The following is a 17,737-nucleotide window of genomic DNA, read 5'->3' as shown; positions in this document are numbered from 1 at the left end:
TGTTTTGATTAAAATATATGTAATATATTAAGCCCACTATCTTTAAATAATAATTAGTAGCAGATAATAATGATTTGAGCGGTTATAACTTACTGTAAAGATTCAAGTTTTATAATTAAACACAGTACTTTATTTATTAGAAGAATAATTTAGAAAAAATAAATAAATTATTTATTTGAAATCGCATGTGCTTGTGCAGACTTCAGCTTGCTATAGTATAAACTGTGGAGAAGTTTTCCACTTCGGATCTGTTTTATATCATGTTTGGTTTGGATTATTTAAATTTTTTGATAAAAAATCTTAGGCTGGTTAAACATAATTTCACGCACTCTACTCTTATAGAGACGGATCTAAGATTTAGAGTTAGAGTGAGCTTAAAAAAAATTAAGTTAAACTTTAAAAAAATTAACGATTTTTTTTATATAAAACTAATAAATAAAAGTAAGTTTTATCATTTTTCTGATAATTAAATAAACAAATAATGAATTATATTGAAAATTTTAAGAAATTAAGGAATTATGTTACATTTTTACTATAATATTTTTTTATTTTTTCATGATAGATTTTATGCTCTTTCCTTTATCACTTAATTCATTAATTAAAATACTAAAATACTTTATAAACTTAAGTTTATTTAAATAAACATTTACCTAACAAACTCTTAGACCTAATTCGATATAAATTATTTAAATAACTTAAACATCATATTAATCTCTTTTTTTATCATTCAATACATTATCAAAAATACTAAAATATTTTAAATTATTAATTTTATTTTTTTATTATATATTAAAACTCTCTAAATCTTTTATTAAAAATATATTTATCTTAAAATCATCTCAAATTATTTAAATGACCGAGTTATTTAAATAACTCGAATCTGAACAAGGCCTTAAAGGATATTAATATGTATTTTTTTATCGAAAATATTTTAGTTAATAAATTGAGTAGGTAATTGACAATAAAATGAATGAAATGATAATTTTTTAGAGAAAAACTTAACCAAACAAGACCTAAGGCCTCTCTCAAGTCAAAAACCCAATCTCAAGTTTTCTCACCTTGTCGGACAGAACACCCTTAAAACTCTCTCTTCTTCATCTGTCATTTTCATTGTTCTTGCGTGCTTTCCACAGACAAACAAAGAATCACACTGTCTACTAAAGAAGATCAATTGGGTCTGTTTGGTAATTTCGCATGAACTGAGAAAAGCTATGCCACAAGATTCTCAGGAGAAGATAAACACAGTTGAGCAATGGAAATGGTCTGAAATCCAAGGCCTTGAGCTTCTTTCAAAACCCAATAATAATAATAATATTAGTTCCCCTGCAAAAATGGAAACAACTTCAAATCCTAAGAAACAAGACGAATCTCTTCCTTCAATAAGTTTCTTTCAGCTTTTCAGATTTGCAGATGGATTGGATTATGTTCTAATGGCTATAGGTACAATTGGAGCAATTATTCATGGCAGTTCACTTCCTCTGTTTCTCCGATTCTTTGCCGATCTTGTTAATTCATTTGGGTCTAATTCAAACAACATGGATAAAATGACCCAAGAAGTCATCAAGGTAATTCAACTTTTTTAAATTTCTTCAAGAAGTTTTTTTTGAAAAATTGATTGTTTATCATATTGGCAGTATGCATTTTACTTTCTTATCGTTGGAGCTGCAATATGGGCATCTTCATGGGCGGGTGAGTTTTACTTTTTTAGCATTCATATCATACATATCTAATACATGAATCAGAAATGGGAACATTTTAATTTTGTTGCAGAGATATCTTGTTGGATGTGGACTGGAGAAAGACAATCAACAAAGATGAGAATCAAGTTTCTTGAATCAGCACTTAACCAAGACATTCAATATTTCGACACTGAAGTTCGAACTTCCGACGTTGTTTTCGCCATCAACACTGATTCTGTTCATGTTCAAGACGCCATTAGCGAGAAGGTAGTAAAATCACAAAATTGCAAAAACAAAACAACAAGAATTCGAAAAAAAAAGATACTAAATTTGGAAAATTATGCAGTTGGGTAACTTTCTACACTACATGGCAACCTTTGTATCTGGATTTGTGGTCGGATTCACAGCAGTTTGGCAGTTGGCTTTGGTTACAATAGCAGTTGTTCCTCTAATAGCTGTGATCGGAGGTATTCACGCCGCCACTTTGGCTAAACTTTCCGGCAAGGCACAGAATGCTCTTTCTGAAGCAGGAAATATTGCAGACCAGGTAAGTAAAGAGAACATATTTGGTCAATTAATAATTCTAATTTGGGTTTTTCTTGAAAAGATGGAATCTTGATTTGTAGGCAATTGTACAAATTCGGACAGTTTTGGCATTTGTGGGTGAATCAAGAGCTTTGCAAGGGTATTCAGCTTCTTTAAAAATTGCTCAAAGGTTGGGTTATAAGAGTGGTTTTTCAAAGGGTCTAGGATTGGGAGCTACTTATTTCACTGTGTTCTGCTGCTACGCACTTCTTCTTTGGTATGGTGGGTACTTGATCAGACACCGTTATACCAACGGTGGACTTGCTTTAGCCACCATGTTTGCTGTCATGATCGGAGGATTGTAAGTACTCATTTACTAACCATTAACATTTTCGGATATTCAGCAATCGACATGTAAACCTTGTCCATTTTGAAATTTGAAGGGCTCTTGGTCAGTCAGTACCAAGTATAGGTGCATTTGCAAAGGCTAAGGCTGCTGCGACCAAAATTTATCGAATAATCGATCACAAGCCAACTGTCAACAAAAATAACGAGTCGGGTCTTGAATTAGAGACTGTAACAGGGCAGCTTGAGCTGAAAAGTGTTGATTTTGCGTACCCATCAAGGCCGGAAGTTCAGATTCTTAGCAAATTTTCCTTAACAGTTCCATCTGGAAAGACCATTGCTTTGGTTGGAAGCAGTGGATCTGGCAAAAGCACAGTTGTCTCCCTCATTGAGAGATTCTATGATCCTTTATCAGGTTTCTTTCTTTTCTTTTCTTTTCTTTTCTTTTTAGACTTAAAAAAGATTTTATCATTGCCATTTGAATTATGACATGATCATTTATGTAAATGTAATATTGTGCAGGTGAAGTTCTTCTTGATGGGCATGATATAAAGACACTAAAGCTTAGATGGCTAAGACAGCAGATTGGTTTGGTTAGCCAAGAGCCTGCTCTGTTTGCCACCACCATTAGAGAAAACATAATCCTTGGCCAGCCAGATGCAACCTTAGTCGAGATCGAGGAAGCTGCTCGTGTGGCAAATGCCCATTCGTTCATCGCCAAGCTCCCCGATGGCTATGACACACAGGTTAGTTAGTTAGTTAGTTAGCCACCTTTTCTTTTCTTTATCAAATATTGGTTCTATTTTAACATACAATTTGTAGGTTGGGGAAAGAGGATTGCAACTATCAGGTGGGCAAAAGCAAAGAATTGCTATAGCTAGGGCGATGCTTAAGAACCCGTCAATCTTGCTTTTAGATGAGGCTACGAGTGCACTCGATTCCGAGTCGGAAAAGCTGGTCCAAGAAGCTCTAGATCGTTTCATGATCGGTAGGACAACCCTTGTTATTGCTCATCGCCTCTCCACCATTCGAAAAGCGGACCTTGTGGCAGTAATTCAGCAGGGAAGTGTATCGGAAATCGGAGCACACGATGATCTCATTGCCAAAGGAGACGACAGCGTGTATGGGAAACTCATTCGCATGCAAGAAGCTGCTCACGAAACTGCCATTAGTAACGCCAGAAAGAGCAGCGCCAGGTTTGTTTTTTCTTCAAATACTGTTAGAATTTTGTTCGAGTTTTATTTCTTTAAGGTTTGATTCTACTATTTTTCAGGCCTTCTAGTGCGAGGAATTCCGTGAGCTCTCCTATAATAACACGAAACTCGTCGTATGGAAGATCGCCTTACTCTCGCAGGTTATCAGACTTCTCCACATCGGATTTCAGTCTTTCATTGGAGGCTGCTTATCCAAACTTCCGCCACGAAAAACTTGCATTCAAGGAGCAAGCGAGTTCCTTCTTGCGTCTCGCGAAAATGAACTCCCCCGAATGGCCTTACGCGTTAATCGGTTCGATAGGCTCAGTTGTTTGCGGCTCTCTAAGTGCTTTCTTCGCGTATGTCCTCAGCGCGGTCCTCAGCGTCTATTACAATCCAGACCATGCTTATATGATCAAGCAAATCGGAAAATATTGCTATCTTCTCATCGGGCTATCCTCGGCCGCTCTTATATTCAATACGCTACAACATTTCTTCTGGGATGTCGTCGGGGAGAATTTGACGAAAAGGGTGAGGGAGAAATTATTGGCGTCGGTTTTGAAGAACGAAATTGCATGGTTCGATCAAGAGGAGAACGAGAGCTCGAGAATCGCGGCTCGTTTGGCTCTCGACGCTAACAACGTTAGGTCCGCGATTGGTGATCGGATTTCAGTGATCATGCAGAACTCGGCGCTCATGTTGGTTGCATGCACGGCTGGTTTTGTTTTGCAATGGCGACTTGCTCTCGTGCTCGTAGCCGTCTTCCCTGTTGTAGTGGCTGCCACCGTTCTCCAGGTATTTTGTCATAATATCAATCTCAATATCAATATCGTCAATTTTTACGTATAAATTGTTACAGAAAATGTTCATGACGGGTTTCTCGGGCGACTTGGAAGCTGCACACGCTAAAGCAACGCAGCTAGCCGGAGAGGCGGTGTCCAACATGAGAACTGTGGCGGCATTCAATTCGGAGTTGAAAATTGTTAATCTTTTTCGCGATAACCTTAAGGGTCCTCTAAGACGATGTTTTTGGAAGGGACAAATAGCGGGAAGCGGATACGGAATTGCTCAATTCTCGTTATATGCTTCCTACGCTTTAGGCCTATGGTACGCTTCATGGCTCGTGAAGAACGGGATCTCCGACTTCTCGAAAACCATCCGAGTCTTCATGGTCCTCATGGTTTCCGCAAATGGAGCCGCGGAAACACTCACATTGGCCCCGGATTTCATCAAAGGCGGACGAGCAATGAAATCAGTTTTCAATCTTCTCGACCGCAAATCCGAAATCGACCCAGACGATCCGGACACGGTCCCCGTCCCGGATTCTCTCCGCGGAGAAGTCGAGTTTAAACACGTCGACTTCTCCTATCCATCTAGACCCGACATGCAAATCTTTCGAGACTTATCCCTCCGGGCCCGTGCAGGCAAGACGTTAGCCCTCGTGGGCCCCAGCGGCTGCGGGAAGAGCTCGGTCATTGCTCTCGTGCAACGCTTCTACGAGCCGTCCTCCGGTCGAGTCATGATTGACGGAAAAGACATCCGAAAGTACAATCTCAAGTCACTTAGGCAACACATTGCAATAGTCCCCCAAGAACCGTGCCTTTTCGCTACAACCATATTCGAAAACATAGCCTACGGGAGAGAATCCGCAACCGAGGCTGAAGTCATCGAAGCCTCGACCTTAGCTAACGCCCACAAGTTCATCTCGTCGCTCCCCGACGGGTACAAGACATTCGTCGGGGAAAGAGGAGTTCAACTATCTGGAGGTCAGAAACAGAGGATAGCCGTTGCCAGAGCTTTCGTAAGGAAAGCGGAAATATTGCTTCTGGACGAGGCAACAAGTGCACTGGACGCAGAGTCTGAGAGATGTGTACATGATGCATTAGAAAAAGCTGCTTCTGGGAAAACCACGATCGTGGTTGCTCATAGGCTATCGACGATCAGAAACGCGCATGTGATTGCGGTTATAGACGATGGAAAGGTAGCCGAGCAAGGGTCTCATTCTCAATTGTTGAAGAACTATCCGGATGGGGTATATGCCCGAATGATACAATTGCAGAGGTTTACACAAGGGCAGGCTGTTACCATGGCTACCGGTTCGAGCTCATCGTCGCAGCAGCAGCAGCAGCCGAGGGAAGAAGGGGAGCAATGAAAGGGGACAATCATGGCTCAATTCAAATATTTTTTTGGGGGGGAATTTTAACAGAATATGTTATGGGTTTAGTAGTATAATGATGTATGATTGATTTAAGTTTGCTGTTTTTACTTACTATGAAAAAACTAAAGAATTTTTTTTGAACATGGCACAAGGTTGTGATGAAATGAAACAGAGTTCAAACATGTTTTTTCTTTTGTCTGTGGCATTTAATCAATCATGTGATAGACTTGTAGAATTCATGAAGATATGTCATGGTCATTAAAGAAAATTATCAAGTTAAGGGTTTGTGCTGGGAAGATGGTTCGGATTCAATTTGGTGATGGTAAAGGTACTTATTTCTGACATGATCCGTGGTTTGAAGGAAAACATATTTTCACGATGAAGGAATTCGAGAGGGTTCGAATTAGAAGGGACTGCCAAATTGGTATGGTGCGAGATGTTAAGGATGGGGAATGGAATGATCTTCTGATGCGAATTTCAGAAGGTATGAAGTACCTTGAGGAGATTAGTAGATTAAATCTTAATGATCATGTTAATACTCACAAGTAGATGGTTGGAGGTAGATAATAAGTTCAATTCTAGTTTGGCTTAGCGTTCGTGATCATGGCAAGAATGTTGGGTGATCTCATTTGGTTTGGTCTCCCAAAGTTAATCTAAGGCATCATATTATCTTATCTTATGACATGTTTTAAAAAAAAGGCTGTCATTTGCTTCTGAAACGATAACCCACATCCTTGGAGAATGTTCATTTGTTGTCGTGCACAAAATTGGAACATGTTTGAGGACTAGCATAATCCTCTTCTTTGGAAGCTTTCTAAAGACTTGTTATAATATTGTTGCTTGCTGTGTGTAATTGACTGTCTTTTATGTTTTTTTATTTGAAAATACTGAGCATGTCTAGATTGATTTAAAACTCTGTATTGTTTTCTTTACTTTGAATTTTGTAATAAAATGAAACTAAGTCAGATATCCGATAATATAACTAAACTAAAATATATATCAAAAATATTTTCGGTTTTCACAAGTCACAATCAAATCCAAACAAGATTCAGAGGGTAATTCCAAATAGGCCAATTATAACTAAACCAACCCTAGGTGGCATGATCTATGATCTTCAACTTAATAAATTATCAAAGCTTTACTGAAATTATGTAGAAACTCAGTTTAACATATACTAAATTACAATAAGAAGAAATGAAAATTTGAAATATCTTAAACATAGACAAGAGTTGAACAAAAATACTAGTATAATAAATTATCCCCTGCTGCTGCTAATCAACTTGATCCCAATGAAACATAAGATCAGCAAAACTCATATCACTACGACATTAGTTTGGGACCATTATCAGGCATACCCATCCCAGCAGCAAGATCAGCATCTAATTGCGTGTGCGGTTTAGGACCCAACATCATCTTCACACTATAACAACAACGAAAATTACAATCAAGATACCACAATAATAACAAACAACACCTATCCCTACTTTTTCAAGAACCAATATTGATTTGCTACTTGAAACCGCAGATTCCTCAATTGAAACATCAAATACTAAGAAGGGTAAAAAAACAATGTATTATGACTTTGGAAACCATGTTTCAACATTTCTTAACAAAAACAAATCCAATAAACCAAGAATCTTTTATCTGTATGAACAAGGGTAGAGAGAAAAGGGGGTACCGTTTTTTGTGCCACTTTGTTTTGAAATGATCATCTCTCACAGAGATATTTGCGAAATACCGGCTGCAATAATCAAAACCAAAATATTAAGAATGATAACATTATTAACACAGACAATGACCAAAGATATCCTAATGCAACTAATTTACTTATAAGACAGTTCTTAAAACCTTAATGAATGGTCATCAAGATTCACTCTTTATATGCACCTCTTAATAAGTATTCAATTCTTAATTCTCACTTGAGAATCCAACTTTCAATCTCTAAGAAAGTTCAAAGCAAACCCTCTAATCTATAACACCCCTTTCACTATTCTGAAAAGTAAACTCTAAAGACAACCTTCTTTAACTGTCAAAACATGTCAATTTATACCATTGGTACGTATTCAACTCTTAATTCTCACTTGAGAATCAAACTTTCAATCCCTCATATAAATTGGAAGCAAACCCTCTAATCTATAACCCCTTTTCACTATTCTGGATAGTAAAGGAAAACTCTATGTAACCAACAAGCAGATTGGGCGGGTAATGGGATTTGTATACATAAGAATCTACAAAAAAGATATAAAAGGATAAGATTTAGATATATTACTCGCAGTGTGGGCAGTAATACTGTCCCATTCCAGGAAGATCTTCATCAATTGGCAAGGCAGGCTTCTCCGAATCTGGTTTTTTAAGATGATCGTAGACAGCATCGTCGCCCTTCAGTTCGAACTTGGTTCGACGAGCGCTCTTGTGAGAGAATCTTCTCTTCTTCACTTTCCTGTGCGGACATTTACCTCCCATTGCTTATTTTCTGTGGAGAAATCGCTTGAAGGATTACGGAGATACGTAGGAATTGAGCAGAGATAAGATGAAACCCTAGTTTAGATGTTGAAGACAAGATATATGGTTTTAGGGTTATGTATTCTCTCTTGTGTTTTGGGCTAGCCCAAATAAATACTTTTTTGGGTCTAAGCCTGTATTTTAAAACTGAATTTAGATAATATATTATACACTTTTTATGGATAATATATCTAAAAACAAACCTTTTTTTAATTTATTAACTATTTTCATTTAAAAGCAATTCAAAATAAACCCAATATTTATTTATTTATTAATAAAATTAATCATTTAATCTTATTTTTAATATTATTGTAGAGCATTAATTATTTTATATTATTAGGTTCTCTAATTTGTAGAGATATAGGAATTAAAGGTAGGGTGTGTATTAAGGATGATAATTTGAAACTATCTCGTGTAACCGAATCGAACTGTCCCGTTTGAAGTGGTTTTTTCCTGATTTGACCAAGAGTTAATCGGGGATCGGGATCGGGGATGGTATTTGTGTCCCCGACTTGACCCATCCCGATCTGGCCCCGAACAAAATATTATAAACACAATTAAATATATAATCACTAATATATATTTATTCATTATATTTTATAAGAGTTTTAAGTTTATTTCTTTATAATAATATAAATTTCAATATATTATATTATATATTATCTTTAAAAAATTGTTTATATAATTTTATTAAATAATTTTTTTTATAGAAAATATAATATAAATGTACTCTGCGGGATTCCTCGAAATCGAGTAGGACGGAGATGGTATTAAAATAAAATCCCCGAAATAAAACGGGGCGGGATAGTAAATGTATTTCCCGCTCGAACCGCCTCATTGTTATCTCTAGTGGACAAATTGGAGTACGTTTGAAGTTTTTAAAAATTATGAATTAAATAAAAGAGTAATTCACTAGCAATACTGGCCGATCAGTTAGGCAATAGTCTAGGGCCTCCCCTTGGGGCATCTTGCACACAAAAACAAATTAAAACTTCAAACCTAAATTTATTAGATAATATTATAATATTTAACTTGATTAAATTATTTATATTATATATAATATAAAATTATTATATATTTTCAAAATAACATAAAATATAACTAGTTAAATAAAATAACGATAATATTTTATTTTATAGTTAAATAAAATAAAGATAATATTTTATTTTATTTTTGCCTATCACTTTCCAAACTTTGAGAACAAACAAATTTGACAACATGTGACATGCAAATTGGTATTCTACTAGTTCATACCCTTGGATGCCCCTCTTTAGAGATAGTTTTGACATTGTGGGAAATGAAACAAAAGACATTATGTACAAGATAATTAAGCTTATATAATATTCAAGAAAAGTGATAAAATTCAAAATAAAAACTAGTAAATTTTGATAGTTGTATTATATATATTCTAAATTATATTTTCCATACATGATAAACATTTTTGTGGTTATGAAAAAGACTTTTTATTAAAATAGAAAAAATGGTGTTAATTTCACTTTGCCTCTTGGGTTTTGGGCTAAGCCCAAATAATATCAATTTCTGGGTTAGGGAACTGAATTTTATAGATATATATATATAGATATCTCAAAACAAACCTTCTTAAAATTTATTAAATATTTTCATTTTAAAATTGATTCAAAATAAACCCAATATTTATTTATTTTTTGATAAAATTAATCATTCAATCTTTTTTTTAATATTCATATAGAGCATTATTTATTTCCTCTTTATTATTAGAGGTTTTTTAACTTCTATGATGAATGTATTATAGAAACTGTTATGGATATACTAACAGATAAATTAACCAATAAAAGAGTATTTGCCAAGAACATTATTTAATTTTTGTGTTTTATCAAGGGATTTCACAAAAATTCATAAATTTTTTAAAAAAAAATTAACAGTTTTTAGTTGTTTATTAACGAAAAAATCCTTACTTTTTTTCTACATAAACTATTTTAAATAATTAAATAAAGAACAATTTTGATTTTTAATAATTAAAAAAGAGTGATTACATGAATTAATTGATGGTTGAAAATTTGAAATAATTGTTAAGATTTAGATAAAAAATTCTTTAAAAAACCCAAAAATCTAGTTCAACAAATGAGTGTAACAAATGAGTGTCGGAGAATAAAATTATTAATCTTATACAATATAAAAAAAATCAAAATTTAAAATTTAAAATAAAAATTAAAAATTTTGGATAAATGATCAGACTTCTTATTAAAATAGAATAAAAGGATGTCAAATTCACTTTGCCCTTTGTTTCTTACATTTACTGTTGCCTTGTTTATTTCATTTATCTGTTGTTAATGTATTTATTTTTAGTTTTCTTTTAATTTTATTTTTGGACATTTTTATAAATATTTGATAATTTTTTAAATGTTTTTCTTTAATAAAACAAGATTTATTTAAAGTAAAATATTATAAAACATTACAAGGACTATAACATTTTACTCAACTTCTTTTTAAGTTAAGTTTTGTTACAAATTTTAGTATGAAATGACAACTAATAAAGTTTTTTATCACATATTTTCTTGCTTTATTTAAAATAAAAATTAATTTTATCAATAGTAAACTAAATTGTTTTAATTTAAAACATTGTATTACTTTTTTTTTTAATTTATAATCGAGCACGAACTCAAAAGTCATTATCCACTTCAATTTAAGACATTTTAAATTAGAATCAAATTTGATCTATGATCTCTTAAACACCAACTCTTACCACTTAAATTACCAAATATGTTATAAAAAATATATTACTTAGAAAAGAATTGCAATATTCTCATATTGTGTTATTGCCATGAACTTTATCACTTCTTATTTTTTTTTGGCTATTGAAGTCGGAAAATAAAAACAAGAATAATAAAACAGTTAAATGAAAAGGTAGCATAAAAAATTGTAAGAAGTAATGTAGACACCCACACAAAGGTGGTTAGGACGACCCCATTTACAAAGAAGATGTATCGGTTGAATGAAACGCATTTGTAGATAAAAACTAGCTAGTCAAATCATTTGAAATATGTTACTATGGATGGATAAATTCATTGTGACTCTTAATAACGTTTCCTTGCTCTTTGATATTCGTGAATAGCTGATAATTCAATGAACGTGTGAATGAGACACAAAAATGACTTTACTTAGGGTAAACTTAATCCTAGATGAATGGTCAATGTTTTAACTAGTCTCATTAGCAAAGTTTATGTAGGTCACTTTCGACATTAATGATTGAACTATGCGAATTGTGCTTAACTAACTTTCAAATTAAATTATTTTAATTTGACATTTCATTCATAACGACGTAATTGTCACTTTGTATATGTGGATCTTTATTACCCACATGTTTAAACAAAACATAGAAATATGAATTTTCAAACCTATATTTATTGTTTGTAGAAAAAAGAAAAGAAAAATATATTTGTTGTGAAAAGTATTTTAAATTAGTTGTTGGTTATTGTCTCTCTATTTGGGGCTATTTATTTTCATGTGACATGTTTCATTGGACTAGTATGCCATTTGTGGTCCTCAATTTTTACAAACAAATTTGAGATTGATCAATTTATTATAAAACATTCCAATAAAAAACATTTAAGTAAATAAACTCTAAAGACAGAAAAAATGCCTATTCAAACTATAAATTTTGTAAAATACTTCAAATCATAACTCCAGGTTATTCGATTCAATTATTTAAATAACTTAATTTAATCAAATATTATTAATTCTCCCTCTTATTCTTATTCTTTTTTATTCTTATTCTTTTGTATCACTTAATTTATTAATTAAATTACTAAAATACTATATATTTTAAAATATTAATTTTTATTCTATTACTATATATTAATATCTTTTAAATACTTTTATCAAAAAAAAATTATCTTCTCAAAATCATCATTAATCATAACATTTAAATTAACTCATGTTATTTAAAACACAAGCTATTATTCTCAAGACGATTACCTCATTTTAAGTTCATCAAGAATAATCAAAACAAAATCGTTTGAGAACAGATTTTTCAATCATTATTATTTTGATCATTTAAGGTAAACAAATCTATTTTTTTTAATGCCACATAAAACAAGGCCTAGCTAGGTCAAATTTAAACTAATAATCAATTAATTACAATATAATATTGTGGTATTAAACTATTAATAAGTTAGTTTAATTGTTTATATAAATTAATTAAGGAAGGCAGAAAGCACGAAGTAACATATGTGTAGACAGAGTTGTGACTTGTGACATTGTGGGAGATGAAATAAAAGACATTATGTACAAGATAATTAATTAAGCTTATATAATATTCAAGAAAAGTGGTAAAATTCAAAATAAAAACTAGTAAATTTGGATAGTTGTATTATGTATATTCTAAATTATATTTTCCATACATGATAAACATTTTTGTGGTTATGAAAAAGACTTCTTATTAAAATAGAATAAAATGGTGTTAATTTCACTTTGCCTCTTGGATTTTGGGCTAAGCCCAAATAATATCAATTTTTGGGCCAGGCCTGTATTTAAAACTTAATTTATAAACAATTTATAGATAAAATATCTCAAAACAAACCTTCTTAAAATATATTAAATATTTTCATTTAAAAGTGATTCAAAATAAACTCAATATTTTTTTTATATAACTAATCATTCAATATATTTTTTTTAAATATTCATATAGAGCATTATTTATTTCCTCTTTATTATTAGAGGTTTTTTAACTTATAAGATTAATGTAGTATATAAACTATAAAGAATATTAATCGATAAAAGTAACCAATAAAAGAGTATTGGTTGAAAACTGTTTTTTTATTTTTATTTTATCAGAGTTTTTCCCAAGAAAAAAGTCATATTTTTTAAGTCATATTTTTTTTTAAAATAAATAACTTTTAGTTGTTTATTAACGAAAATATCCTTATATTTTCTCTACATAAATTAATTTTAAATAATTAAATAAATGGAAATTTTGATTTTTAATAAATAAAAAGAGTGATTAGAGGGATGAAAAGACGGTCAAAGTAATTGTTAAGATTTAAATAAAAATCCTATAAAAAATCTAAAAAACAAACAAGGCCCTAGTTCAGACCCTAAAATGCCCTTTAATATTGTGGGAGACATAAGGGAGAATAAAATTATTAATCTAATATAATATAAAAAAAATAATTAAAAAAATATAGTAAATTTGGATAATGGTATTGTGGATTTTATTAGACTTCTTATTAAAATAGAATAAAAGGATGTCAAATTCACTTTGCCCTTTGTTTCTTACATTTATTGTTGCCTTTTTATTTCATTTATCTGTCATTCACATATTTATTTTTTATTTTATTTTTTTTGACATTTTTTATAAACATTTGATCATTTTTTAAATGTTTTTCTTTAAAAAAAATATATTTAAAGTAAAATATTATAAAACATTGCAAAGACTATAACAATTTACATCTTTTTAAGTTAAGTTATGTTACAAATTTTAGTGTGAGATGACAACTAATAAAACTAGTAATTTTTTGCAAATACTTCTATCAAAATTTTCTTGCAAATGAGTTATAAAACTATCTGCATATTGAAGATTTTATTTTTTTAAATGAGAAACTGAATTTTTTATTTGAAAAATATGTAGTTAAATCACAGTTTTTTTGTGATATAATGGAAGATAACTTGTTATTTTGTCACAATCTCTAAATAAATTACTAACTCAATTACAAATCTAAAAAAATACAATTTTTTATTTTTTATATTGTTTTTTTTTCAATCATAATTTACATTGTCTGTTTAGCATAAATATTATTTTTTGAATTATGATCCAAATTATAACATATTTTTTTGCTTTATTTAAAAAAAACAATATTATACATAGTAAACTAAATTATTTTAATTTAAAACAATGTATTACTTTTTTTTTTAATTTAGGATATAGCACGAACCCAATATTTATTCCCACTTCAATTTAAAACATTTTAAATTAGAATCAAATTGATCAATGATCTCTTAGATACCAACTTTTACCACTTGAGTTACCTAATAGGTTATAAAAATATATTACTTAGAAAAGAATTTTAATATTCTCATATTCTCATTGCCATGAACTTTGTCGCTTCTTATTTTTGTTGGCTAATGAAGTTAGAAAATAAAAACAAGAATAAAAAAACAGTTAAGTGAAATGGTAGCATAAAAAATGTAAGATTTAATGTAGACACACAAAAATGTTAAGACGACCATGTACAAAGAAGATGTATCGGTTGAATGAAAATCCTTTGTAGATAAAAACTAGTTATTCAAAATCATTTGAAGTATGTTACTAGGGATAAATTAATTGTGACTAAATAGTGTTTCCATCGCTCCAGTTGATAATTCAATGCATGTGTGAATAAGACACAAAAATGGCTTTACTTAGGGTGAACTTAATCCAAAATAAATGGTCAATGCTTCAACTAACAAGTCTCGTTAGCAAAGATTATGTAGGTCACTTTCGACATTAATGATTGAACCATGAAAATTAATTTTTGTTCATTTGAATTTAATTCATAATGATGTAATTGTCACTTTGTATATGTGTAACTTTATTACCCACATGTTACAATTAAACAAAACAAAGAAATATGATTTTTCAAATAGATATTTATTGTTGGTAGAAAAAAGAAAAGAAAAATATATTTATTGTGAATAGCATTTTAAATAAATCTCTCTATTCGGGGCTATTTATTTCCATGTGACATGTTTCATTGGACTTAGTCGGCCATTTGTGGTCCTCAACTTTTGACAAACAAATTTGAGATTGATCAGTTTATTATAAACCACTCTAGTAAAGATATTTTAAATAAATAAACTCTGCTTAATCAACGTTATTTAAATAAAACAACTTAATCAAAAATTATTTCACTCTATCTTACTTATTATATCATTCAACTTAATAATAAAACACTAAGATTAGCTTATATTTTAAATTATTTATTTTATTTTATTTTATCATTATATATTAATACTTTTTAAATCTTTTATCAATAAAATATATTCACCAATTCAATCATTATTTTTTAAATAACTCAATTTATTTATAAAAAAATTGATTCATGATTACCTCATTTTAATTTCATCAAGATTAATCAAAACAAAATCGTGTAAGACAACCGATTTTTTCAATTATTATTATTTAAGGTAATTAAACAAATCTATTTTTTTTTCATTTTAAAAGCAAGATATTGTTTGAATATACCACATAAAACAAGGCCTAGCTAGGTCAAATTAAAACTAATAATCAATTAATGACAATATAATATTGTGGTATTAAACTATTAATAAGTTAGTTTAATTGTTTACCATAAATTAATTAAGGAAGGCAGAAAGCACGAAGTAACATATATTGTGTAGACAAATAAAAGGTTTTGATTTGACCCTTCAACTTTATTGGTCAAACTCATGTGCCTCTTTTTTTTTTCGATTCCTTTAGTAAATGTGTTTTGACTTTTCTTCAAAGAGATAGAGAAGAGTTGCAGGCCAAATACAATACTTATTCTTTATAGCCAAGTTACAAAATTTTCTTTATAGGCCATTTTTGGATTAGGTTATTTAAATAACCGAGTTATTTGAATGATCGGTAGGTCTATATATATATAATAAGGTCTATATTATAATAAGGTTTTTAATTTAAACAAAATCTTATCCTATTTTGAAATAACACTTTAATTTATCATTTCTAAATAAATTTAGTTGGATTCATAAAACATGAAAAATTAGAAAATATTGGTATTTAAATAAGTTTGTAGAATAACTCAAGAAGAAAAAATTATTTTAAAAAAAATCTGATTTAATTTGTTTAAAGTTGTGATCTCAATTTTATTTCATCTTGATTATGGACACAAAACAAAAGAACAAATAGATGAAAAATTAAAAAATAATTATGACAATAGAATTTGTTAACATAATTTTATGGTTTGATAAGATCATTGGTCTAAAAAATTAAACCAACAATTATTGGTCAAATAAACTATACACTGAATTGATCAAAGTTGTTAACAATTATAAAAACTGGTTTGAACAATTCACGACACGGTCTAATCAACTTCTCTCGGTTTTGTATATTTGCTTATAACAATTTTGATCGATTATTCTTCTATACAAGAAAAATATATTCTCATTAAAAAAATAGTTTAATTAAAAATTAAAGATAATTAATTACATTCAATTTGACAGACAAATTATAAAAATAAAAGTTAAAAGATATATGTTCTCAATGTATTGTGTTAATTAAGGTCAAGATTAGAACAACTTTTTTTTTTTCTTCTTTTTGATTTAACTAGTACATATATCAGCTGTCAATTTAGTTTTTAATTTCATGTCTGGAAATTGGAAACAAGAAATAAAAAGATAACTAACTTGTTTTTTTGGACATAAAACCACTTTAAAAACACAGTATTCAATTGAAAAGATAAATATGAATTAAGGTCAAATATGGCATCTTGACTTATCCAAAAAAAAATAAAAATGGAAGAAAATAAAAATTGTGATTCTTATCTATCCTTTCTATTGTCAAATGATGTCATCCATTACGAAAAAAGTGTACGATGGGAAAGACTTTAACTTTTTTTTTTTTTTAATTAGAACTGGTTTAATTCAATTTTGATACAATGTTAGGTTAATGATTAAATAATTTTATAGACCTTTTAATATTATAAATTGAATTTAGAATTAATATATATATATATATTTATTTAGTTTATAAAGTTAACATATAAAACTGATATTTTATTTTTTTAATTTGAGAGATATTTGGTTATAATAATTGTATCGAACTAATATTTTAATAATATAAATAATATATATTATATTATTTTTATTATATTATTATTTTCAAAGTATTAATTAAATTACAATTTTATAGTTTATAAAGACATAAAAATTGAATTACAATGGAACGATAATTCTAATGAAATGAAATTAAAATATAAAATTTAATTTCAATAATCTAAACATAACTATAGAGTTTGTTTGATGTTGAGTTATTTAAAATTAAAAAAAAAAAATTAATGAAAAATAAGTTATTTAATTAGTTTAATTATTATAATATATTTTATTATTTAAAATTTTAATTAAATAAAATTATTTTAATATTTTATTTAAAAAATCAAAAAAATTATTAATTAAAAATAAATAAAATGTGATAGGGTTTAAAAAATCGACATCAACTGTATGATATAGGAAATATTAAGGACAAAATAGTTAGTTACAAAAAAAAAAGAAGGAGAAAGTTAATAATATGATTGTATGACTCATAAATATAATTAGCTAGATTGTCTTAATTTATTTCCAAAATAACAAACCAAGTCCTAAGTTTAAGTTGGAAATTAGGAATA

At 29.5% G+C, this 17,737-nt stretch overlaps 2 protein-coding genes across 2 annotated transcripts; one reads left to right on the top strand and one right to left on the bottom strand.

Annotated features, from left to right (window-relative positions):
• Window positions 1–1,091: 1,091 nt before the first annotated feature.
• LOC124937896 (ABC transporter B family member 1) lies at window positions 1,092–6,082 on the top strand. The gene is made up of 10 exons (XM_047478226.1): window positions 1,092–1,565; window positions 1,635–1,689; window positions 1,771–1,946; window positions 2,026–2,226; window positions 2,306–2,565; window positions 2,648–2,964; window positions 3,072–3,295; window positions 3,372–3,745; window positions 3,823–4,537; window positions 4,602–6,082. Exons 1-10 carry the CDS (start codon window positions 1,212–1,214, stop codon window positions 5,892–5,894), a joined length of 3,969 nt encoding a protein of 1,322 aa, XP_047334182.1. The 5' UTR covers window positions 1,092–1,211; the 3' UTR covers window positions 5,895–6,082.
• A 937-nt stretch (window positions 6,083–7,019) lies between these two features.
• LOC124939796 (zinc finger protein 593) lies at window positions 7,020–8,452 on the bottom strand. The gene is made up of 3 exons (XM_047480243.1): window positions 8,170–8,452; window positions 7,579–7,641; window positions 7,020–7,320 (listed from the first exon to the last, which is right to left on the bottom strand). Exons 1-3 carry the CDS (start codon window positions 8,361–8,363, stop codon window positions 7,221–7,223), a joined length of 357 nt encoding a protein of 118 aa, XP_047336199.1. The 5' UTR covers window positions 8,364–8,452; the 3' UTR covers window positions 7,020–7,220.
• Window positions 8,453–17,737: the final 9,285 nt, after the last annotated feature.

This window comes from Impatiens glandulifera, chromosome 5 (genome assembly GCF_907164915.1).
Source record: "Impatiens glandulifera chromosome 5, dImpGla2.1, whole genome shotgun sequence".
In the NCBI taxonomy this organism is placed as follows: Eukaryota; Viridiplantae; Streptophyta; class Magnoliopsida; order Ericales; family Balsaminaceae; genus Impatiens; species Impatiens glandulifera.
The sequence above is the reverse complement of the archived record's forward strand: the minus strand, read 5'-3'. Positions and strand labels throughout refer to the sequence as shown.